The sequence below is a fragment of the Ceratotherium simum genome, chromosome 19 (assembly GCF_057802395.1).
Source record: "Ceratotherium simum simum isolate JZ-2026a chromosome 19, ASM5780239v1, whole genome shotgun sequence".
In the NCBI taxonomy this organism is placed as follows: domain Eukaryota; kingdom Metazoa; phylum Chordata; class Mammalia; order Perissodactyla; family Rhinocerotidae; genus Ceratotherium; species Ceratotherium simum.
Window position 1 is genome coordinate 43,720,757 of NC_141918.1, and position 27,362 is coordinate 43,748,118.

At 35.3% G+C, this 27,362-nt stretch overlaps 1 protein-coding gene across 1 annotated transcript in view; it reads right to left on the minus strand.

Annotated features, from left to right (window-relative positions):
- The window catches only part of TRDN (triadin), a 330,560-nt gene that overhangs the window by 152,282 nt on the left and 150,916 nt on the right, over window positions 1–27,362 (minus strand). The window contains exons 13-14 of the mRNA XM_087443768.1: window positions 9,927–9,980; window positions 3,568–3,597 (exon numbers count right to left, since the gene is read on the minus strand). Coding sequence (XP_087299894.1) covers window positions 3,568–3,597; window positions 9,927–9,980 — 84 coding nt within the window. The remainder of the gene's footprint in view (window positions 1–3,567; window positions 3,598–9,926; window positions 9,981–27,362) is intronic.

A 27,362-nucleotide genomic window follows, 5' to 3' on the forward strand; every position in this document is an offset into this window, starting at 1 on the left:
TTAAGTGTTTTGGAAAAAAATATTTAGTGAAAATATTACAGGCAGGATAGTTATTTAGGTCAGAGATTCTCAAACTTTTTCATCTCAGGACTCCTTTAAATTCTTAACAATTATAAAGAACCCAAAACAGCTTTTATTTATGTAGGTTGTATCTATTGACATTTATAATTTTAAAAATGAAAGCTGATAAAATTTTAAAATATATATTTATTCATTTATTAAAAATAATAAGCCTATTACATGTTAACATATACAATGTATTCTTTATGACAAATACATTTTCCAATACAAAAAAAAATGGTGAGATGAGTGACTTTGTTTCACACTTTTGTGAATCTTATGAACGTCTAGCTTAATGAGAAGACAGTTGAATTTGCATATCTGCTTAAGTATTCAATCTGTTGCAGTATCATATATTGCGTAGCCTCTGGAAAATTCCAGTGCACACTCATGAGAAAATGAGAGTGAAAAAGGCAAATGATGACTTCATTTTTTTACAAAAATAGTTTTGACCTTCCAGAACCACTGAAAGCATCTCAGGGACACCCAGGAGTCTTTGACCACATTTTGAGAACCTCTGATTTTGGAAATCATTGCCTTGGCTCACATGAGAAGTTAGCACGACCAATGAGAGGTCACAAACTGCTGTGTGAGGTCGCAACTAGAGGACTGGAGGCTGTGAATGCAGATTAGTTTTTCTAATTACTTAATGAAGGATTAAAGAGAAGAGAGTTCAGCCAAATCAAAAAATCTAGAGAACTAAACGTCAGGGTCAGAGGCAAAACAGAGGTTGTAGCTTATGACTGAATTTGAGTCTTGGTGTTTGCAAGGAGTGGGGCGATTACGTAAGAAGAAATAAGAGAATAAACACATTTTTATAGAAAGAATTCAATTTAATTGGGACTTTGAGAACTTAATGAGAAGTAAGAATGTGTGCTAATAGATCACGAGGAAGGTGTGTGGAGGGGAGGAGTGGTGTTCAGGGGAAACTTCAGCAGAAAAAGGCTTGGCAAAGAAAGACCTCAGCTGAATATTTATTCAACAATGTCACTCCACTTGGGCTAAAATATGGTTGCTCTGATGTCAAAACTGCTAAGAACAGTAAAATTAACGGGCAAAGCTCAATGGAGCCAAGGGTCTCTCTTAAGGTTTCAGAAAGAGATTTGATGGGACAGGCTGGGATAAGATCTTAAAGTGAACGCAAATCTTCAGTGCCCACTACTGCGAGAAGCCCTTTGCAGCCCAATGCACAGATGATCTTTGATAATAAAGAAGTTGGTATGTACTTTTGTTTCTACATTTTAAAATTTACCAACAAAAGAACTTCTCACGAGCATTCTAATTAAATTCCTAAAACATTCCTGATTCACTTTTTCTCCAGGAAATTTGTCAACCATTAATATCTTTGAACTATACTGAAAGGTTTGAATGTGAGTAGAAATAAACTTTGTGCAAAACAAAATATTGAAAATCCAATTTTGGTGATTTGTCTTAAACTTGTCTCATTAAAGAAAAGTATGCTTTCTGCCCCTGTGGAAAAGAGTTTTATGATCTTTATTGAGATCATAGAAAATAAGAAGCAAGTACTAAGAAGCTTATGTCTATAAACATCTCTGTCCTGCTTAACAGGAGATACAGAAAGGTAAACAGGAATTCATGAACATAAAATCAAATGACTGCCTAGGATAGCTGAACAGGAAGCCTATTCTCCTATTATATGTTGAGAACAAGGAAAATCATTCTAGACAGCTATCTTTTTTCTTAAATATCATAATCTATAAATTTTAAAACTTTTTCTAAAAAGAGATAGATATAATCTATGATAGTCTTTGGAAATAATAATTTAACAATAACAATAATATTAATAAATAGCCAATGATGTGTTTTACATGTTTTACAGCTGGTAGTATACGTTGCTTTGAATGCCAATGAATGGAAAAACAACATTTCATATTACTCCTTTACCTAAACCAAATTGTAAATTGTTCTTTATTCCCAAGAAGAAATGATGGAGGAAAGAATAACATTTTTGAGGACTTACTGTCTGTCAAAAACTGTGCCAGGAACTTACTATGTCTTTTTGTTTGTAATACCTGTGTCTACTCACGACACCATTCATCACATAAATGATATAATTTCCAAAATACACTGAAAGATTTGCTTTGCCTATATGGGGAATTAACACTGATTTCAGTCTCTTGAAAATAAACACACTAATGCGTCAGTGGGCTTTAATAGGATACTATGGTTTTGCTCTCTCTGAACAAGTAATGACCAACTATAGTATTTTCTCCCTCTGGTGTCTGTCGACCCTTAGATTCCCGTTTAACAGAGGCAGAACATGACTCCCCAGCTATTATGATTATGTAAAGCTCTGATGATACTAAATATAAAATATAACACTTGCTTTCTTATTTTTTCTCAGATGATACGAACACTAAGTAGATTATAATTGTCATTTTTCAAAGTTGGAAGTGATTGCTTATACCTACGTGCTATTTTTACTGAGAAAATAAGCCTAGATTAATAAACAGTGGTGAGATCTAGAGGCCTGGCGTATGTGTTAGAAACATCTCTAAACAGAATCACAGTGACCGAAATGGCCCTAACCTTCACTTCAGCTTGACTAAACTCTAGACAGGTCTCTTCTTGACTGTAGGCCCCTAACCTCCCTTTTATTAGAGCATTTACTTTAGAAAACTTTTAATTGTAAGTTCATTCTCATTTCCTTTGAAATACAAATCTTCTACAACCAAAAACATCTTTCTCAAGACCTGTGAGATATCCCTTTGAAATGCAATCATCAAAGGAGATAGCGCCCCTGTTTCCAGTCTCTGTGGGAAGGCAGGAGCCTAACTTCAGCAAGCAGCAATTATCAAACCCAGATGCCCTAATCACATTGGCCACACCCCCACCTCATCCCCCGACTCCTGCCACAGACCTCCAGTACTTTTCCATTAGCTCATCTCAGAGCTTAAAACTCTCAGGCCGTTTGTTTCAGTGGAGTTGAGAGTTCAATTTCTCCTATTGTAACAGCCTTGCGCCCTATTGCAATCATCTTGAATAAAGTCTTCCTTGCCTGTTTAATTCCATCAAATGCAATTTTTCTTTGACAGCAGGGAGGATTTTACCATATCATGACATCCTGACAAAGGGAGGTGGCGTGCAGGGGGTGGACTACGATTTATTTGCAGCTTAGTCAAACAGAATAACATCAGTTGCTTGACAGTGTCGGAGATATAAGGAGTTAATATAGGAGAACCAGGTCTGTATTTTGCATATTTTTGAAATTTGATTAAACTGCTAATGGAATATGAGGGCTGGGATTTTGAGAGGTTATATTATATCCCCTATATCCTGAGAAAGACTAGATTAAATTTACTTAAAAAAAAGTAGTTCACCTTTTGTGGGAGGTGAGGTAGAAAAAAATGCATTTATGCAAAATGTATGCAGATAATAGCTCCAGTTATCCAAAGAGAAAATAGGCAAGATGGCAGTTGAAACCAAACTCTGAAAATTGGTAAATTGTTCACAAAAAAGCATAGTGGAATTTTTCATAAAACGTACCTTCTTTCTTCTCATCTTTTTTAACTGGTGCTGAAATAAGGGAAAAAATAGTCTTAAAACATGCTGAATGACCATTCCTCAGAATATGAGAATGTATTCCGTATATTCACAAATTCACTGGTTACCCATGCACTAATTAATCCATTCAAATCTGCGATAAGAGAATAACCTGAAAATATTATTTCATATGAAGATTTTTTTAAAACTCAAATATAAGCATATACCAAAATGAATAAAAAAATATATTGGGTTACAGAGACAAGAAGTCAAATTAATAAGTATGTGTTAATTATTTAAGTTCATTTTAGGTTTTAAATTGTTATATCTGAGAAAACTACAATCACTTCTAGAAGAATACTCTAGATTGATAAAAAAAAATGGAGGTGATATTCCATAAATCATCTGTGCCTTGCTACTGAGGAGCTATATGCCAGTGTGCAGTCTACATTTACATTTACAATAACAGGGCATAAAATGTCCCATTTCAGGAAGGGGCAATGAAAATCCCATCCTCTTTTTAACAAATATATGGCATCTTTTACACAGAGAAACATCACAGAACACTGTAATCCCCTTTGAATTGAGTCATGATGCACCTAATTCTTCATCATGACTCAATCTGAATCCAGGTTGTAGCTTACGTGAGCTACTGGAAGCATTTGGGGAAGGTGCTCAGCCAGCTTGGGATTGTTCCAGGCAAGATGACCCTTGGTTCTGTGTTCATTCAGGAGCCAAACCCATTCAGAGAAGCCTGGGGCCACACTGGTTGAATCAGAGATTGTGTGTGTACATCCCCTACGGTAATCCCATTGGAGTGGAATAGAATCTGGGGGACCACAGAACCAACATCCAAGACTACTGTGGGTGTTTGCTACAATTGCCGAAACACTCATGTACATCCTCTCATTTGGTTTTCACAACAGCCTTCTAAGAAAGGCAGCCCAGTGGGACCGGCCCAGTGGCACAAGCGGTTGGATGCGTGCACTCTGCTTCGCCGGCCTGTGGTTCACAGGCCCGGATCCCCGGGCGCGCACCCAAAAACCGCTTGTTAAACCATGCCGTGGCGGCGTCCCATATAAAGCGGAGGAAGATGGGCACGGATGTCAGCCAGGGCCAATCTTCCTCAAGAAAAAAGGGGAGGATTGGCATCAGATATTAGCTCAGGGCTAGTCCTCCTCGCAGGAAAAAAAAAAAAAAAAAGGCAGCCCAGACCAAGAAACCAAGCCTTAGAGACATTAAATGATTTGCACATGCTCACCTAGAGAGCAAGGAGTAGAATTGGGTCTAAAAATCAATAACAAAAGACTGAAAGGGAATATATTAAAATTCATTATTTTAAATTATTACAGGTGATTTTTCTTTATTTTCTAAAAGTTATTAATATGCTGTTACTTTTGCAGTAAAAAAGTAAATTACAAACAAATTCTACTTGGTGACATTTGTTTCTTTCTAACAGAAATTTAACTAAATATACAAAACGTATAGAGGATTTATATTTATAATGTGTTTAAGTTAAGAAATTCATCTTTCCAATGAGATAATGAGATGATGAGTAGAGTAATAAAGAAAACAACTAAAATGAATTAAAGGATATGACACTGCCTGACAGATTTCAAAGCCGCAACGCATAATTTCAGCAAGCTCTGTGGGTTTCACTCAATAGACTTGTTTGTAGTTAGTTCTTTACTTTACAAATAAGAATTTCCTTCCAGAAGCTTCATAATTTTTAAAATCTTTCAACACATATACATTTTGATTCTGGAATTCACTTAAATTTTTGCATTTTGCTTGGAGTTTGTACAATAAGGAAAAGAAGTGAAACAGTGGTGTTCATTTAGACATTAAAAAAGAGGTTTCTTGTTTCGTTTTTCTCCTGTAATTATCTTCACAATATTTACCATAATTTAAGTCATAACCTTTCTCAGACAAGTTGGGTCAAAGGGTGAGAGCAGAGGGCTCCTTAAAAAAATAAAAACAAAATAAACAAAATAAAACAATATAAAATCCTAAATTAAAAATTGCTGTGGTCCCTCCCAGGGTTTGGAGGGGTCTGGCAGGGGAGTGGCCCTAACACCTAAGTTTCCTCAGGTTTAGCAAAAAACTCTCTCCTTCTGAAGGGCAACCAATGCCAGAAAGAGGACAGAGAACGTGAATACATTCTGAAAAACCATTATCTCTTATGAACTCTTTTTTTTGAGAGGAAGATTAGCCCTGAGCTAACATCCAATGCCAATCCTCTTCTTTTTTGCTGAGGAAGACTGGCCCTGGGCTAACATCCATGCCCATCTTCCTCCACTTTATATGGGACGCTGCCACAGCATGGCTTGCCAAGTGGTGCATCGGTGCATGCCCGGGATCGGAACCTGCGAACCCCAGGCCACTGAAGCGGAGCGCGCCCCTAACCACTATACCACCAGGCTGGCCCCTCTTATGAATTCTTCAGAGAAGGATAACTCTGAAACTTAAAGCTCTTTAAGAATTGGCAAAATCTTTCACAGTTACGTTGAATTTTTTTAGTTTCTAAAATAATCCAAGAGGAACAATGTCCACGGGTGCACGTGTGTGTGCAGGCATGTGGGTACGTACACTCCCTTCCCTCTTTCCCATTCTTACATTCTTCAATAGTTTCAGCCCTCAACTTTACAGTAATAGGGAGAAGGAGTTTGACCTATTCCTTCATAACTGACACTGGCTTTGCTTCTTGCCCTGTGTCCCTTGAAGTTGGGTGGCTCTAATTCACTGCCATCTGGAAAGCCATGAGGTCGGTCAAGCTGGATTTCATGCCTAGAAGTTAATCAAAATCAGGTTTCGGGGTCTGTTTTCAGAACGATTTTGTAACTTTTGTTCATGTGTCCCACTGCAGGCCCTCATTTCTGCTCACCTGACTCTAATCTATTAAGCTGGATTTTGTGGCTAGATAACTCCCGAATTTACTGAGCAGACATGATTCTTAATTATTGGGCTCTTGGTTTTCACATTCTAATGAAACTGCAACGGCTAATATTTTAGTTATTTTGTTCTCTTTCTAACTGCTCTCTGTAATAAGTGCTAGACTTTTAATGTTTGCTTTAGAAGTCCAAAAGAAAAAAAATAAAAACCATTGGAAATATAGAAATATACTAACAGATGCACAGAGACCCACCTTTTAAGGCGAGTTCCATTATGGTTTCTGTCCTTTCTCTGGCGTTTCATTCTCAATAGATATCTGCCCAGCTAATGCACCTAACTGATTAAAAAATAATTTCTCTCTTCTTTCCTTTCTTTCCGATTTCGGTCTTTATTCCATTTCTGTGACACAATTTATTACATAATATCTGTGAACTAGGTTGATCCGCAATCTAAGTTCTAACTGGCTACAGAAAAATCGCTGCCTGGATGACCCTCCATCTGCTCAACATAAACCTGCCCAAAGTGAGCCTTCGTCTCTGCCCTTAAGCTATTCCTTCCCCTGGGACTTCTTATTTCTGACAATTATAATCATCGTATTCATCCAGGCTCAAAAGCTCAGTCCCACTTTCACTCTTTCCTTTGTTTCATTCTGTATATTCTATCAAGTATTAGTGCTTCAAAATGTTCACCTTATTTGTATTTTTCTCTAATGTCATTGGCACCATCCTAGCTGAGGTCATTATCTCATGGCTTGGTAATGACAACAACCTTTCATGATTATCACTAACTCTTTATATTTACTTAAGCCACCTACCCACTAGCAATGCTTTCTTCCTCTGCCGGTTCATTTTTCAGTCATGCTCCAAGCCTAAGTCATCCATGAGGAATCCCTCAACCTCCAGCTCTCACGGCATTATCTCCACAGTTCAACTCAGTACTACATGATAGTCTATTTATGTTATTACTTAAATTTCTGTCTTCAAATTGTAATTTCCCGTCATGTAGAGACTTTTATTTCATAGTCTTCTCAGTGCCTCAAGACCCTTTGTTAAAAAATTTTTAAATGTATTTCCAAAAAAAGCATGCTAAATCTTAATTATAATTAAATATGTACATATAAAGAATTTACAAAAAACTAGAATTTAAATATTTCATTTGTTATAAAAGTAAAAAAGTAAACATATGTATTCTAACCTTTTACCACACTACAAACATTATTATCAATTTTGGCACTTTATACCTCATAAATATCAGTCTCTGCCATAACAATGTTGCCAATTATGTTTAAGCTGTCTCCACATGGAGTACTTACAAATATTGGTTAATTCTATACATAATTTAATTATGTAGTGGTTTTTATAAAATCTGTCTACGAAAGATCTACGAAGTGTGTGCGCAACACCAGTGACATTTATCTCTTGTGATTTGATGTCATTGCAATTTAGTGAACATGTACATATAGCCCCTAACACTTGCCTTGTACACTGTGCTTAATCAACACTTTCATCTAATTTCCTTAAAAGGATAGTTCTAAAAAGTCTTTGAAACTCTAGGTTACTATTCACTCAACAACAAATCCTTTATTCTGAAAGAATAAATTCTGAGGTTGCTTTGTCCAAGGTAGTTGGAATGGAAAAATGAAGAGCCCATGGCCTCAAGCTCAAATTTGAAGCACATTTCCCGATATCTCTTCAGTTTCCTCTCCTTGAACTCCTCTAATATGAAGCTGAACTAACACTAAATTCCAGCCTTGAGTTCCACATCTGCTATGACCCTCAGAAGCCTCAGTCAAAACAGAAGTGTCTTAGGGCGATTGTGTTCTTTATATGAACATATATACAGTAACTTCAATGATTCCTTGAATGAGTAGTCATTCACTTGAGGAATTCACTCTGAGCTGCATTTTCATGAATAGAAAACACAAAGTAATATTTGCCCTGCCTTTCTACTGCCCACAATATTTGTTATTTCCCTATCAGAATTCTTCTAAAGAATCAGTTTTCTTGAACAACCTGATGATCAAATGAAAACTAAAAACTTGTGTCATAGTTCGTAACCATTCTAGAATATATTGCTTATAAACAACATCATTGGTTTCAAATGGCATTCAGTCAACCCACTTTACCAATATTTACTAGGATGATTCTGCATATAGTCGGGTCCAGGATTAAACATAACAGAAAAATTTTGTTCAGATGCAATCACATTATATGCGGAGGAATCTGCTACAAGGGCCTTATGCCCAGAAACAAATGTACCACCACCTAAATACATCTCCTTTATTGGTCAATATCGTCTAACGCAGCATACGAGAGAAAATGAAGACTTTCTCCAGGAAATATTTTACCTTTTGTTTCCTGAGTCTGTTCTGTCAATTGTTCATAGGTGACAAAGGCCGAACACTTGTACCCTTTCTTTACGCTTTCATCAAATTACTCATGGTTTGAGAATAAAGTTTGCATAACTCATTGTATTCCATTCTGTGGACTTGAGGACACTTGAGTTAGAATAGCATTCTCAAAGGATGTGATTTCAGGTGGTTGTTAAAAAATAACTTTAGGGGCCAGCCTGGTGGTGCAAGTGGTTAAGTGTGCGCGCTCTGCTGCGGCAGCCCAGGGTTCGCCGGTTCGGATCCCAGGCGCGCACTGACGCACCGCTTAGCTAGCCATGCTGTGGCAGCGTCCCATATAAGGTGGAGGAGGATGGGCACAGATGTTAGCCCAGGGCCAGTCTTCCTCAGCAAAAAAGAGGAGGATTGGCATTGGATGTCAGCTCAGGGCTGATCTTCCTCACAAAAAATAAAAATAAATAAAAAAAAATAACTTTATAGGAAAATTATTTTAAAGAAGTATTTTTCCCAAAACTGATAACTTGAGGGATCCATATTTTTTCTGAAGGTCCCTTAAAGAAAACCACTCTTTATGCCCCAAAGATATTAGTAAGTGATGAAACACATTTTCTCAGATGGCTTATGAAAACTAGGGTAATTTCTTTGTGGTCATAGCTGGACTCTGACTTTTGCAATCTTGGTATATAGAGGAAGTAATATTAATTTAATAAAATTCTGACTGATTTTATAATCTGACACAAATTACAAGATATAACTGAAAATATTGGAAAACTTGTATGTTTATCTCTATTTATCTATTTATCCATTTATCAATCAATCTATAGTTCATTTTTGGAAATATAAGTAAAAACTCAGTAACTGAAACTTGGAGTCAAGATACTAATTCTTGGGTTCTTCAGTGGTTCCTCTGCAAATCTGGCATTACTCTCAGTCATGCTTTCTCCAATTACTAAATAAATACTTGAAATGTGTGTCTTCATGCAACAACGTAATGTTTTCTACAATAACCCAGCAGATGGTGCTATTCTGCAATAAACAGCTTTTGCTTTTGTGAATAAAGAGCTATGTACGTTAAAAAAAAAAAAGGGTAATTGAATTTTTAAAGCATTTTATTGCTTACCTTGTGTTGCAACTTTTATAGTCCCTTGCTTGGTTTCAGGGGCTTTGCCTGGTTCTTATAAAGAAAAAAGATAAATAAATTACCATGAAATACTATTTCAGAAAGATATATCACAACGAAAAAAACGAAAACAAAAACAAACATAAAAAACACTGCCCTTGGCACTCCGAATTTTTAAGAAGTGAACACAATTATTAGAAGAATCGCTGAGAATTCGGCTGACTGAGAGTAAAACAAAACTATTGAATCAAATAAAAGCACAAAGTAAAGTTTCCCAAAACTGTTTTGCTTCACTGTTGACTGACCATGGAACACTTGGCATTTGTTTAGCACCTGAATTTGAAAATCTCAGAAGTCTTTGTAAATTATTTCTGTATGATCAAGCCCTTTGAAATGGGTGGAGCGTTTAGACATCAATAAAGCGGCTCATTGAAGGTCACTGAGCGACTAACATGAGAATAAATCTCAGAACAACCAATTTCCAGCCCCAGTCTTTGACTTAGCATACCATTCCCTACATTGCTCTTGTGCCCATCACCATGATTGTGGCCTAGGCAACAATATGTGTGGTGAAAGAATGAGCAAGTTTCGTTTTGAGTCTTTCTTCCCTCTCAGGTTTTCTGTTGTTGTTGCTTTTTTTCTCCCTTTGTTCGGAATGTTCTCTTTGAAGAAACAAGATACAAAAAAACACTTATATGATAAACACTTAAATAAATTATTTAATTAAGTTGCATGAAAAATAAAGGAGAAATAAAGATTTTAAAAAACAATGGCTCATTTCACATTTCACTAAATAATTGTTCATCGTCGTCTTTAAGTTTTCAATAATTGAATTATCATTTAATAATATAGGGAGGAAGATTTGGTCGTTTGTTTTAGATATTGATCTTTGTTCTTTCATTCATCACATATTTATTTAGGACCTATTATGGGTATATACTAAGCTAGGTGTAAATGTAGTAGTTGATAAACATATATATTCAATCTCTCATTTAACTGTCATCAAATATTGATTATGACTTGTTTAATATTACAATTCTAGTTAGAGTTATAAAATTACAAGATTGCATCAGAATAACTTGGCAAAGAATCATAAGCAAAGATTCCATGTTTTTTTGGCCAAATAAAAGAGGTTCAATTTCTAATTCAAGCTTTACCTTTTGTTGGTGAGATAATTGTTCATTTACATCATAACCAAGATTATGAAAATACTAATCTTTTATTCTCTTTTTATATAAAGGAAATATTGTTTGATTCACATATATGGTTTTCATTATTCTTATGTTTATTTCTTAAGACAAAAAGTCTTTTGCCAAAATTAAATTCATAGTCCCATTCTATGATCTCTTTATTACTAATATTCATTTTTTTCTGGAGGAAAACTCCACACAAACTATCATGCCAATGCTGCCTCTGTCACACTCAGAATAGATGGTTTCAATAAAGTATTAGTCAAGATTTATATATAGACAGTGAATTCTTAACTAATATATTTCTAAGCATTCTTCTAACCCTACACCTATATGACTAGCATTTAGTAGGCATGTAATAAATAATTAGTGAATGAAAAAATAGATGAAAGGGTGAAAGAATACATCAGAAAGATCACCAAAAGTACCCTAGACTGCTCAGTCATCTCACTCCTTAAAGATCTCAATACATCAAAGAATTGTGGAGCAGTTCCTGATTAAAAAAAAGAAAAGACTTATAACCACTGTCAGTAAAGTACCTTAGAATTTTTATAGCTGATTTTCTCTCATCTTCTCTTTTTCTTTATGTCCTCTTAGATCACTGATCCTGAACGATCCCTCCACTTCTAAGATTCTATTGAATCGCCCAGTACACCCAGTTGTGAATTATAGTGAAGTTTTCTTAGGATCTTATTACTTCTCCCAGTGATCGTTCAGTTTCTCTGTCAGTTGCTTTCTCTCTCAGTGCTCAGAGTGCAGATCGTGCCCCTGACTGTCCAGCATTCCCCATTTGATAACCTGACAAGGTGAAGGACTGGTCATCTCTCAACAGAGTCACAACCTCACTAACCTTACCCTGTGTCTGTTTGGCTGTGTGCACACTGAGTGGGCATATTTTAAGGGCTCACGTCCTATGGACTCTTCTTGCTGCTATGCCTTAGTTCCTCCCCCCAAAAAACAAAAGTCCACCGAACCACTAACGCACAATGATGCATTAAAGATACAGTTCCAGGTAAAAGGTGTTATTTTAAAGGAGTAGTTCTACAATGTCCACACACAAAGGAATGATTTTAATGGAGCTAACTCTCAGGATCATAGCAGTGAGATATTTGTGCCTCATAACTCCATCTGTTCTTTCTCTGACCCCAAGATTTTAGGTCAACTCATATTAATTCACAAACTATTATGTGAACTACGTCTCAGTCGATATTAACAGTTTAAAACCAAATGCTTTTCAACGAGTCTGCCAACTTGCATCCACCCAACAAAAATATCAGCCTCAAATCCATTGAGGACACATGCAGAGGTGATCAGATTTGATATCTGCTTGTGTACAACATTTCAGTTGTCAAAATCACAAGGCTTTAAGGAGGGAGTCAACTCGGAGACCATAAATGTACATTAAGAAGGCCACTCCAAAAATTGCACGAGAGTGAAAACACATCAAGTCTTTACAGGCAAATTTTCATTATAAATAATTTTTCTGCCTCCTTTTCATTACTGCCAACTGCAAATGAAACTAACTTTTTATTAGGAAAATTTTCATATATACTCGAAAATAAAGAAGAAAGTCTAATGAGCTCCATGTCTCAACACCCATTCAACAATTACCAGGTGATGCCAATCTTATTTCCTCTATATTACTCACTTTCTTCACTCCACACATCCCAAATGAGAATTTTATTACATCAAATGATTTTATCTTTTTCCAAGTTTTTATTTGATAACTGTATAGTAATATTTTTGAAATAAAATACAGTGATTTAAATAAAAACACTGGCCGATAAGAAACTTCAATTAAAGATTATAATAATTCTGAAATTGATAAGTAATATTTTGGACTGTAAAATCAGTGACAGGATGGACCTAGATTAAAATGTCAGCATAATCCACTTGGGGATGTTTTAGCAGGAAATTATCAGAGAAGTTCTCATTCCTAGGTTCCTGAAACATGTTGTATTTATGTAAACAAATTGTCGTGAATCAGATAAGCCAAATGTTTCCATCTCTTCTGATTCCATAGTAATAGAACAGTCTCATTTACAAAATAGAAAAAATATGGTGAGCGCAAATATTTTGTTAAGGAATCAAGTTTTGCATACAGGTTTAAATATTAATTTAATATCATGAACTTTCATCTATAGGACTTTGTTTAAACTCTGACTTCTTTTAACATAGAGTATAAACCAACTGAGCTTTCAAATGTAGGTTTCTCCTAACTTTAACAGCAAATGGAATGCTACATTGTGTCAGTATTGGTCTTTGGCTGACGGACAGCAGATGCAGAATAACAGTATTGTGAGAATCCTACTTACCTTTTAAATATTTTTTAAGCAATTCCCCATATCCTCCCAAAAATAAATCACTGCATTTACAATGTTTTTATTTTTTAAATAAGTTGGGAGAGATCATTTGCTCCTTCAAAAGTAACAAAGAACAATCCCTCAATAACATATAAGTCCAGTCCCTACACTTCAGCAAACAACAGCAAAATAAATAAGAAAGATGCCTCCCAGCTGAAGAAAAGTGTCCATGAGAGAGAGGAAAATCTTACTGAGGCAGGAGAGCAAGTACTAGCAGGTGTTTAAGTAGGTAATGGCTTCTGATGACACAGTCTTCATCCTGGTCATCTCTCAATACCCAGCCCACTGGACTCAGCAGTACAGATTTCTATTTCAATGTGTAATCGTATTTTAATTATTTACTTAATGCAACTATATCTTCCTACTTATCTATAAACTCTCTGAGATAACTGACTGTTGTTTATTCAACTTCATAACACTAGCACCTAGCAAACTGCTGGGAAAATTGTCTCTAATAAACATGGAAGGAATTGATTGCATAAAAAATCTAATTATAAAAGTGACAGAAAATCCAACTGACCAGTTTGAAATGAAACATTAAATTTAGGAATCTGTTTCATTTTTAAGACCATACAAAAATTCAAACTCTTTTCCTCTTTGATCATTGATCACACATTATGCAGAAAGTGTTTTACTTTAAGTTTCAGATCAGAACTTGATTTTTACTAGAATATACTGTGACTCTGATTGCATTTGGGAATTTTGCAGAATTTCACGATTTCATACAAATTTCCAATTAATTTGCATGGATTAGGAAACATAGGTCTGTTTTAAGGATATGACATGAACCTAAACATTTCTTTAGGATTAAATTATGAATCAATCTTCTTTTATTAATTTTCCAAAAAGAACACAGAAACTTTTTCTAAAAGTCATCTCTTGCTAATTCTGCAATAGTATAAAGCATTTACACTGTTCTTAGGTGAGAAAACTAAATATAGATAAGCTGAATGACTTTTCCACAAACCAGGAGAGAAATTATTTTTTGGTTCAGCAGCTAAACTTTGAGCCAGCAATATAAAACCTCCTTTATTCCTCAAAATTTATGTTTCCAGAGAAGATGCCAGAAACTAATGACAAATTATCCTGCACTCCAGTGAGCTGCTAAATCAAGCTCTAAATTATTATATTCTATTCCTATAAAATCCAGTATTATTTTTAGATGTAGATACTCTCCAAATAAAGAAAGGTTAACAGTTAAGCTGAAAGTTACTATATGCTTAAAAGCTCTTAAGCTAAGCCTCTTGTACTTGTAGCTCCAGGAAAGCATATTTCAGGGGCATTGCTTCATTTCCGTATGATAATTACCCTGTTGAGATGAAATTAATCATGAAGAAGCCTTCGGCCATCCTGTCTGACCAAGGGGCCTGAAGCCTGAAAGGAGGGCCTATTTGCTGCCAGATATGCAAATTGCACAAGGTGCACAATGCCGACATATGAATAATTTATCAAAATAATCTGTTATTGCTAGAGGTTAAAAATCTAAATAAACTGGCAGCCTCATTTGCAACAGGCAGCATGATTTAGCTAGACTTTTTTCCCCGGAGATTCTTCATCTCTTCAAGCAATGTATTTAGTTTTAGAATCTAAATAGCCTTTAGCTTCATATCTTAGCATTATGGATTTAATTCAGAAGAAAATGATTATTCAATATTTGTTAAACGATTCCCTTGAGTTTTTTTTAAACTTTAAGAGCAAAGACTATCTGTTCCATTAAAACCATTCTAAGTATTTCTTAATTTGAAAAAAATAGTTTTGATGTTTTAATTAAGTGTAAGTAAAAACCTAGCTATAGTTTCTACATATAGAATCAGCTTTTTCCTATATTATTTGGAGAGATAAAGCATAGGAAAAAATAAACTAATTGGGAAACATCAGTCAGAATATTCATAGTTAGAGTAACGTATATTTCCTCCTCTTAGCATCTTGTAGTTGTCTGGATAGAATAGGTAAGAATGACAGATTTCTGAATGATTTAGAATTTAGAGTTGAAGACCAAGGTATCAATTTATTTAAATGATTAAAAGAAGGAAGCTTTTTTTTTAATCAGAAGGGAAGTAATGAATGAGATACAGATCATTTGGCCTTTTACTCTAAAACATATTTGACATATGAAGGGGAGAGTTGATTCCATTTGATTAGGAGAAAGCCTCCTGCCATACAGCTAATAAAACAGGGGAATGCAATACCATGGAAAGATATGAGGTCCCATTCCTGGGGTTGCCAGACAGAGAGATATATCTCAGAGAGGTCCTAGATGTATCTGCCTTAAGCAAAGAGCACCAGCTGATCACTCCAGATCTCTTTCTACCTTCTACAGCGCCTTTCTAAAATCAATGATTATGAACAGTAAGAAATACCAGCCCCTATGGTTCTAACATTAGTAAACAGTCTGAATATTACCATTCTGTTTTTCACTTTTCTAGAAAATAAGAAAACACACACACCCCTTATATCTCATTACCCAATTTGGAAATGTTATAAACAAACAAAACTTTAAGTGTAAATGTAGCCCTACGAAAATATAACATAATAAGGGTAGTGGAAGAAAAAACTGAGAGCAAAGTGGTTTATTCTTATTTGTATTCTCAGTATCTAACACAGTTCTTGGCACTGAGAAGGTATCCAGTAAATGTTTTTGCATGAATAAATGAATAATGATTAGGAGAGAAGGTGTTTGAAAAATCATTGTTACATTCCTGAAAATTCTAAACCAAATGGATAGTAATCCTCCTTATAAAACTGCTCAGACTCAGTCTTTTTTTCTCTATAGCACTGCAGATGTCAAAATCTGAAGACGTCGTAATCAGCTTCAAACAGAATCTAAGTTTCTTGTAAAAAGGGCAAGCTTTATAAAATGTAGATTTATTACGCTGATAAATTAGAAGGATTTCCAAAATTAAGGAATCCTTAACAGAGAGTCCTAAATCAAGCAATCTGAGGAAGAATTCAGAGGTGTATTTTTAAGCAAACACTTATTTTTAAGCAAACACTTGAGCAGACCATTTAGGGATTGAATAACACCGAATTTGATATTAAACGAGAAAATACTCCTGCAAATAATTACTGAGGTCCATCACTCATTTTCTCTTCAGTATTCATTGCATACTCACTTACTGGGAGAAAGGCATTGTATTACATAAACATAAGAACTAGTTCCACCCACAGTCTGGTTAGGGGCACTACATGAAAAATGCTAAGTAAAGGCTATAGTAATCTGAGTTTTAGAGATTGGCGCATTTTAAAATCCTCCATTTTAAGGGAGCAGGATGTAGAGAAGGCTTGAAGGAGAGATTGAATAGAGTCACAAAGGGATGAGGGAAAGAAAGCTGCAAAGTGAATGAAAGATTAAGTATTCTCATGGATTATGGATCAATCTGACTGGGGCAGAAGAATCTCATTGGTGTTAATGAAAAATAAAATAAAATTGTTTAAATTGTTTAAAAGTGAATTATGGTCAAAATAATTAACCTTGAAATCTCAGCAAATGAGATATGCTTTTTTCTTAGAATAATAAAACCATTTCATTTTTGAGCAAGGAAGTTACACAGCCATGTTTTGAAGAGATAAAACTTTCCATAATTGTCAAGAGAAAGAGTTTATCCCAGTAGAACAGCAGTCAGGTAAATTGTCACTGAAATATTCTAGTCGCAAGATGATAATGTCTTAGACTAGGCAAGTGTTTATGGAAATGGAAAGAAAATAACGTCAGACATTTAAAAGAAGATATTAATAGAATTTTTAGATTTGTTTGATGTGTACAGAAAGGGAAGAATAAGGCTGTCTATTCAAATATGAAAGGTTTGGGACTTGATAAACAGAGTTGGTTTTAACATAATTTAATTAAAATTTATAATACATGATACACTGAGATAATGGTGGAACTTCAAATGAAAATATTGAGTAGACATTGGGAGAAAAATATGGCCCCTGAAAGGATAGGGAGATTTTAATCATCCAAATGGAGGAGTAAATTAAAATTATGAGAGTGAGAGTGAACAATTTTTTTGAGGGACAAACAGAAGGGCTCAAGTTGCCATCCCATCAAGAAAAATACTGGTTAAAAAGTTAAAAAGATATGAGAACAATCCAAATAATGTTGGTTTCAAGAAGGTCAAAGGAAGAAGATATTTAAAAAGTGAGGGGGGCCAGCCCTATGGACTAGTGGTTAAGTTCGGCACCATCTGGTTCAGTTTCCAGGTGTGGACCTACACCTCACGTCAGTGGCCATTCTGTGGCAGTGACCCACATACAAAATAGAGGAAGATTGGCACAGATGTTAGCTCAGGGTGAATCTTCCTCGGCAAAAAAATAAAATGAGGGAATACACCCTAAGATTAAATAAAAGGAGAATTTGTTTTGATATCTAGAGATTTTCTGGCAACATTTGTGAGCATGATTTGGAATCGAGATGCGAATAGAAGGAAGCCTACTGTTTTGAGCCGGTCTCATCCTATCAATAACCAATGTTGTGGCAGGACTGGCCCTTGTGGTTCTCCTTGTGATTGCAAGATGCCCTCAGCAATAACCAGCAGGAGACTGAAAAAAATGAGTTTGTGACTTACAGGTCCTGGAAATTATATGGCACACAGCAAGGTGCAGGTTCTGCTTTTATTGAGGTCGAGGGTGGGGGCTTAGGGTTTTGCAGGCTCACTTTTTATTGGTGAATTTAAAACATAAAAGTGGGAATTTAAAGTGTGAGAAGAGAAAAAACAAGTGCCCCAAATGGTCAGTTATCGAAATCAACCCAGATCTCTAAACTAAAGGAGCCTGGAGGTGGGGTGAAGGCACGTGAGTGTGTGGCCTGACTCTTTATCTAGTTGTTTGGCTGACAATGCATTTATTCGAGAAAGCCGTCTTTGAAGTGGACTCCTCTTTGAAGTGAATCACTCCACAATCAAAGCTTAAGTCAGGCACTTGCATTACAAAAAGAAAAGCCAACTGGCAGGACCTACACTACATCTATCTTTAGGGGCTTAAGGTGGGTGGTGACAAAACTGAGGTAGAGAGCATAAGTCACTTATTTGATTATTTGACAAGTGTGGTGGAAGGCCCTAGGAAAGAAAGAGAATGCAAAAAGGCTTGAAGATAGCAGGAAGGTCAAGCAAAAGCTTTTTAAAAAAAAAAAAAACAGGAGATTCCTGTTTTGTTTGAAGAAAGTAGAGAAACACCTAATGGAGAGAAAAATATTGAGAAGTCTGGGAAGCGAGAAGGCTATTAAGGTAGCAAGATCCCAGAACGTGTGGGAAGGAATAGTTAAAAAGCACAGGTGGAGATATTTGCCTGGAGAGAAAGGGCATCTCTTCCTTTGGAAATCAAAATGACCATACTGAAATGTCCAGAATGTACAACTATCTCCTGCAAGGACAGTATTGTGATCAATGATGACACTATATACAGAGCAAAATACGTTCAATTTAGCTGAAAATGGAGTTTTACTAAACAAAAGAAAAATGTGAGTCAGAGAAAGGGAAAAAGAGCAAAAAAATACTCGAGAGAAGAGTTGAAAAAATGTAGGAAATACACGCAGAAAGTACTGAGATAAAAGATGACAGTTGAGGGGAAAAAATGGGAAAAGATGCTTGATATTCAAATTATTATTTAAATAACTCAGATTTTCTACTGCATGAAATTGTGTTATTAAATATTATATGGGTATTCTAACACATCGAGGTTATAGGACAACCATTCTTTCTCAAACTGAAGAGGACCTTTTGGCAAACAGTTGTATCTTTAACAAATACGGAAAAGCAGCACTTAATTATTTTCTTCTTTCTGATGTCAAGATCTCAATCTTCTCCTTGGGCTTTTACCAATATCATGAAGAACAAGATATTTGCATGAAATGACAACTAGTTTTTGGAGCTATGTACTATGACAGATGCTACATATATTTGAGGTTCTTCCCCTAACCTAATACACAAAATATGCAATTAATTATTTATTTAAACCTGGAGGTGATTTTATCTGCTGTTTGGTATCTCTGAGATGTGTGGGAAAATATGTACATTTAAAATGAAATGTCGCTGAATGACTGAGTCATAGATAACAGTCCATATTTATTCCTAATTTTAGAGATCGTAAACTTGTTTTTAATGTGTGATAAACTGTTCTTTAGCACAAATTTGTATCATAGCTCTAACAGTTCAAAGGTTCACACACTAATGTGTGACTGTCAGTTCATACACTAATGATCTAGAGAAATAAAGGGGCTTCACAATGTTGGCCTCCCAATAAGGATTTTTCACCACTCCATTCTCTCCTTTCCATCAGTGTTAAAGGAATTATGTACACCTTTTGGGAACAGTGGTCCCCAATGTCAGGTATGCAGATTTAAACTTAAATTGGTATTTAACAGGAAGCCTAGGTGTTCTCTTAACAGTAAAATGACAAGCAGAGGTTACTGAGGACTGACATTGCTTCCGGAGCCCACATATTCCCATATTGCAGCAAATGTCCCACTTTCCCTGGAGGACCATCCAGTGAAGCATATGGGTTATGTTAGCGGCTGGCCTCTATCTTTGAATATTCAAAATCCACGCTTATATGCCCAAATATGGGAGTTAATATTCAATTACTGGAGCAATGTGCACAGAAGCTTTTGAGAGCAGGTGAGTAAGTGCCAGCACATGAAAACAACTTCCCACATACTTTGGTAAAAGGCAAGGTATTAGTCTTCTAACAAATGGCTTGACTGAAATCTACTGTCAGATGATAAGGCATGCCACAGCATCCCCAGCATCCCACGGATGATCTGGATTCCAAATGACCCATTTGAAGGCAGTGGAAATTTTATAAATATGAACTACATATCCGAGTTCAGAAACCGAAGGAGAGTTTGGAAAATCTATGTTAAGAATAAAATTACTGGGGCCAGCCCCGTGGCTTAGCGGTTAAGTGCGTGGGCTCTGCTACTGGTGGCCCGGGTTTGGATCCCAGGCGTGCACCGACGCACCGCTTCTCCGGCCACACGTCCCACATACAGCAGCTAGAAGGATGCGCAACTGTGACATACAACTATCTAGTGGGGCTTTGGGGGAAAAAAAGGAGGAGGATTGGCAATAGATGTTATCTCAGAGCCAGTCTTCCTCAGCAAAAAGAGGAGGATTAGCATGGATGTTAGCTCAGGGCCAATCTTCCTCACAAAAAAAAAAAAAAATTAAAATAAAATAAATAAAATTAAAAATTAAAAAAAAAAAAAAAGAATAAAATTACTCGTGGCTGGCCCAGTGGCATAGTGGTTAAGTTTGCGCCCTCTGCTTCAGTGACCCAGGGTTCACGGTTTGGATACCAGGTGCAGACCTACACACACCACTTATCAAACTATGCTGTGGAGGCATCCCACATACAAAATAGAGGAAGATTGGCATAGACATTAGCTCAGGGACAATCTTAAAACTACAAGAATAGTACAGAAACTCATTCTGTTCTGTATGATGGCCCCATGGAGGGAGGAGGCCAAAAGCAAGGGTGCAGTAGAGATAACCGTGTTAAATCCTCAGACCAAAGTCTTAGTGAATCATCAAATATCTCAACCAGACTTACATGATGATGTAAAATTTTAAAAGTCAATTTAATTTCCATGGCAGACAAACCACAAAATACTCTCCATCAAAGGAGGGAACACATTTCACCAATGGTCCCATACTAATTGCAATCCTCATGTGTATCTCACCCATGATTTCAAGCATTACAACCAGAGAACGTTCATTAGGTGACTAATACCAAGAAAGATGTTCTATCTCTTGAAAAGTAAGTGGAAACTTAATGACAGTCTCTCGATACGTTGTGCCGAAATGTTTAAAATGTTGATTTATCTTGTGACTCTATTTGACTCTCTACATCAATACCTGGAATATATGTCTACGCAAATTTCTAAAAACTTCGTTGATTCCTCATCCTTTATTTATTGACTTCTCTAGAAAGTCAGATAAACAGAAATGTAAGGTTAAAATTTTAGTCAGAAATATTTTTTAAACCAAGTAAAAAGCCAAAATATAATAATGGAAGATCAAAAATATAACCAAAACCTCTGGATATTCTTCATATTAATATTTGACAAAAATATATTCCACAGACATCAAGACTGTATAACATTAAGTTCTAGAAAGCACTCTCTAATATACTGAAAAGCTTACTATACTGTGTTTCAATAAAATTTTAAATTTGTATGCGTCAATAGAATTTCCAAAGTACTTTGCATAAATTATTTCACTTGGTCTGTGTCGTAACCCTGTCAGATAGCAGCCAGGCCTGTGCTAAATCGCAAGTATTCTGGGACTGGCCCTGCGGTGTAGCGGTTAAGTACACGCGCTCTGCTGCTGGCGGCCCGGGTTTGGATCCCGGCGTGCACCGACGCACCGCTTGTCAGGCCATGCTGTGGCGGCGTCCCATGTAAAGTGGAGGAAGATGGGCACGGATTTTAGCCCAGGTCCAGTCTTCCTCAGCAAAAAGAGGAGGATCGTCATGGATGTTAGCTCAGGGCTGATCTTCCTCACACAAAAAAATAATAATAATAAAATAAAACAAATAAATAAATCACAAATATTCTGATTCCTAGTTCAGCCTGTTTCCAATATAGTAGGATTTATCACCTCTTTTCAAAATAATGTCATTTTTTTCTTGTAGTTTTAAATTTTAAGATAAAGTTTATAACTTTTATTATACATAATGTGTTATTGTGTATATTATTTTATATTATATGCATATATAATGAAAAGCAGATATAATTTCTGAAAAGCTTGTTGTAAATCATTTTGATAGCTATATATATAACATAGGCAAATCTTTTAACACGTAGTTCTGGCTTTCTTAAAAAATAATAACAACAGCAATACTAACAGCTAATTTTTTTAGAGCAAATTTCTAGAAAATCCCATATTGTTTGACTTAAGAAAGAAATGCATTATTTCACACAATAAGAAGTCCAGAATAGAAGGGTTCCAGGCTGCCCTTTAATTACTTTTCTCATTGGGCACAGAAGTAGTATTACTATTACAGTATCATGAGAAATTAGTGTATTGTATTAAAATAATATTAGTTATAAATAAAAACAGTGATATTCATATAGGAGAAATATATTTACCCCTAAAATACTTTAAATATTTTTAATATCAATGGTTATAAAATTATTGAAATAATGGCAACAAGTATATTAACCAAAAGAAAAAATCTAGCTTTTCTCTTTTTTTTAGTTAACTAAGGATTTACAATTTATTTACTTTTGTTGAGTTTGGTTGCCTTTATATGAATTGGATCTTTGAATTGTTCCCAGAATTTTTTTTTAATCATTTAAAGTGTATAATGTATTTTAGTTATTTTGAAATTGAATCACCTAAAGAATTTTTTTTAAAAATCTAGATTTTCTTGTATATTAGAATATTGTCCAAATAGTCAAATTAATTTGGTCTAAGAAAATAATTTCATGTCATTTACATTCATGTTATAAACCACATTCTCAGTTAAAAGGAGCTTGCCAGGCTCAAACACAGCAACGCAATCTTTCAGAGTCTCTCCTGAGATCTAATACTTAAGAAATATCTGAAAACAGAGCGTGAGCTTCTCTTGTGTATTGATAAGAACAATGGTATCTTTAGATTCAATAAATGGCAAATAACAAAGAAATACATGAAGAACACAGCATGCTCTGCACACAAATGTCCACAAGTTGTCCTACAATTGGGATAATACAATTGATCATAGTTAAAATTGTTGATTTTAAATTAAGATTATAAAGAAGCATACAGTTAGATACAAAACAGATCTGAAGGTAGTAATACATCTACTCGATGTTTGAAGAATTTAAACTGTAGTATGCCCGATCCCGTTAGAGCAGGGATGGGCATTCTTTTCTAAAAATTAAATTACATGATGGTTTGGGATGGTAGTTAACCTGTATGTCCCCGATTACTCCTAAAGTTAAAATCTGTATATTCCTTTATATACAAAAAATAAAATGAAAAAGGCACAATCCTAAAAATAACATGCATTTGTTTCAATTGCATGAAAATTTTATACTAAGAATTTCAATGTTAGAGTTATTTAGTTAGCTTGATAAATTATCATCGACATAACTCATCTTTGGTGTACAAACCTAATATTTAAGTATTCTATACAAGAATATGTAATATAACTGAAAATATTTTGAAAAAAGGCTAAATGGTCCAAACAAAGGTATTTGATACTAATGATTGAAAACAGTGAATACGTCTCAGTTCTGGATCAAAGAAAATGGAGCCTGGGGTCAAAATCTTTCTTAAACTAAAAGTAGTGTTAATACCACTACAAATATTACTATTACTACCAGTACTGCATGTTCCACTGCCCTGGATGCACACACTCCTGTTGTCTTACTTCAACACACTAAAAAATGGACAATGGTATGTCATTGTTAATCTTAGGGTAAGTTTCCTCAAGAAGCTGAGGAGAAACATACAAGGTCTTGTTTACTGAGAAGAAGCTTGAATATACTTATATAAAATAATTAATACTTTTTGAATTTCCCTTTCTAGTTTCTTTATCTCATTGGGAATGGAGAAGAGCTTTTCTTTTCTCAAAATAGCAAAATTTGGAATTGTAATATTAATAATCTAAAGAGTCTTGGGGACAGATAAAGTTTTTTTAAATCATCTAATAACACAAACAATTTAAATAAACAAAACTGAAAATAATGAATGATCTATTTTTATAATCCAAATGATGAATTTCTAAATTTTCTAAATTTACAGATAACAGTACATTTTCAAATTTACTGATATATTTGAAATATGATTTGCATCACATTTAGAGAGAAGGGTATAGTGTTCTTTCACTACAGAAATAAGTGTATATTAATGACATATAACTTTTTATATATAACTAAATAATAATCAAGTTAAATCACAAAAAAATACATTTTTAATTAAATAAGATAGGCTAATAATATCAAAATTGACATTATAAAATCTGCAATAAAGAGACATTCACGCTTTCACCATTTTAATCTAGTGGACAAGAGGTAATTTATAGGTATATCAATTTATAGATTTTAGTCATCAATTAAGATGACTTAGTCATTATTTTAGTCAATAGACATTATTCTTTTCCTTGATGAATTTACATTATTACTTATTCCATAAACAGGATCAAACTTCTACATAATATATAATTTATATTTGTATGTCTTAATGAATGAAATACTAGAGATACATTTTTAAATACCAATTTACATGAAAAACTAAATATAGACATTAGGTAGTCACAACAGACAGGTCAATATTCAAAAATAGTTCACCCAATCAAAGAAGATAGTATATTTAATAGTATGAAAGGATGCATGATACATACCGTATTACACATGGACTTAAGAAACTCCTGGGCATTGTATTCAAAGTTCTGATAAATCATATTTTCCACTATACAAACATTAAAAAAAACAGTTCAATGTTGTAAATGAATCTTTCACTAGGAAGATGGAAATACTTGTTTGGAGTTGTCACTGGCTTACATTTTCTGCATACTCAGAGAGAGAGAGAAAGAGAATGGTGATATTTCTCCTTTACCTTAAATCAAGTTGGAGAGCTTCAGAAAACTTGGTATATATCCCCTAAAATGGGGACTGGGGAGAGAGGTTCATGCATTGATACCTGTCTCACACCCAGAAAAGTCTAAGGTGGGAAGTTGTCCTTTGAGTGGCCCATAGCAGCCAAGCACAGTTGGTAGCAATGGGAGCAGGTTGAGGAAGCTGAGTGGTTCCTAAGAAGCTAGCTACGGGAGGCCTCCCACAACCATGGAACAACAGTCAAGTTGCTCCAGTGAAGGGATTTCAAAGAATCCAAAATAGTGCCACAAGAGAGAAGGAATCATCAGTTTCGGACATCTGCCATGGACAGATGGCACAAAACTCATGCTACATGTGAGCCCATCAAGTAAGACTATGTCCCTTGTCCCTGCTCCCTCCCTTTGCCCTTTCCCTGGAGGAGTGGGGTGTTGTGGCAGTCAGCTGCAGGGGAACAGAGTGAGGAAAAGCGACAGGAAGCCCACAGCACCTTCCCCTTTGCAGGCTTCCAAGCTCAGGGCAAGCTGAAGCTGAGTGATGGGAGAATCCTTAATTAGAGTGAAAGTTGGGAGCTTTGATGTTGCACTAGATTTGGATGTTTTCAATTCTTCAAAAAAAGAGACTATTGTTTTCTTATCTGAGCATGACCACGAACACTGTACGGTCTTTTCCTTATTTCTTCCAAGGGGTGGGGAAAAGCAAGTCTAGAGAGTGTGTTTGCAGTGGTTGTCATCCAAAGAACAAAGAACAACTGAATAAGGCCTGTTTTCGTAACTCACAACATAGAAAAACAGAGCTGGGCTCTTCTCCATGCCCTTATCTGTGCTTGTCTACTATTCTCTTTATCTTCCCATCCAACTGCTCTTTCCTATCCAACCCCAAATACCATCATTTCCTAGAAACTTCTCTGATCCTCAAAGTCCAAGTTCTCTTTCTCTCCTTTGAGCCTACACAGCACTCCACCAGGATTTTTCTTAAGGCATCTATCCCTTCTATGCTTGCTTTTGTTGTTCACATATGTTTATGTCTCGCCCCTAATCTACACATACCATGAGGATAGAATTTCCATATGCATCATTTTTCTTCCCTCATGCCCACCCCCCCATGGACATGCACAATACACTCCCCCCAATCTAAATGATAAACTAAAACAATGTCTATTGAATAAAAATGTTTGTTATTTTAAAGGATGAAAGAACATGGGGAGAAGCATGGCAAAATATTAATTTTTTGGTAAAAATGAATCTTATGGAAATTAAAAGTAAGACTGCTGCCTTTTGTAATCCTTTCGTTCAAAATTTCTGTAAAACTTGAAAATTATAGCAATACAAGAAGCAGTTTTGTAATAAGAAATTATTTTTTCCACAAAGATTTCACCACCAGCCATTGGTCAGGAAGTGGTAATATCATATCATGTAGGAGTTAAGAATAAGAATTAAAGACCTAGAGGCACATGGACTGGGTTCAAATCCCGTCCCAATAAATTTCCAGTGATGTGACATTGGCAAATAACTCAATAGCTCTCTTCCGTGGTTTCCTCATCTTTAAAATGTGTTAACAATTATACCTGGTTTCACATTCTTAATACATGAGTTAATACCTTGAAAATGCTTAAGAGAGGCCTTGGAGGATAGTCAGTGTTTAATCCTCACCTGCTCAGTGCCATTCATATTGTTCATCACAACAGGGCATGTATGATATTCAATTGTCAAAGTCTCTGAATTTAATTGAAGCATCTCAGTATGCATAACACCAATTAAGCACTTGAATAAGAAGTCATTTTATATCCTCTAATATAAAGTGGAAAATTTTCATATTTATGTCTTAGGGTTATTTTGCAAAATATTGTTATTTTGCGTTATTTTGCAACCCACACATATAAATGAATTTCCATACTTTACAATCACAGAAGTAGCCATCCACACTCCTTGTTTGAATTTATATGGCAGAACACATTTGTAAGAGTAATATTCTCTGATGGGAAAAATAATTTTACAAGTGACTTATAACGCTTTAAAGTAGAATCCATAGTATACTAGTCCTGACAGATGTTCTTCTCCACAAAAAGAGTTCAAGGGTCAAAGAACTCTGGGAAGCTCTGTATACAAGATGTTACCGTTCTAGGATTTTACAATGACTTAATATATTTCAAACTGAAATTCTACAGTAGAGAAACCAATCTAAGTTAACTCATTGTTTCCTAAACATATTTGATGATAGAACTCTTCTTTAATACAACACCCACTAATGAGGAACATACATTGGGTGATGTCACTCCTAGGAATGAAAAGAATAAATATTCCTTGCTTCTCTCTAGTACTAACTACAATAATAATACTATACAGTC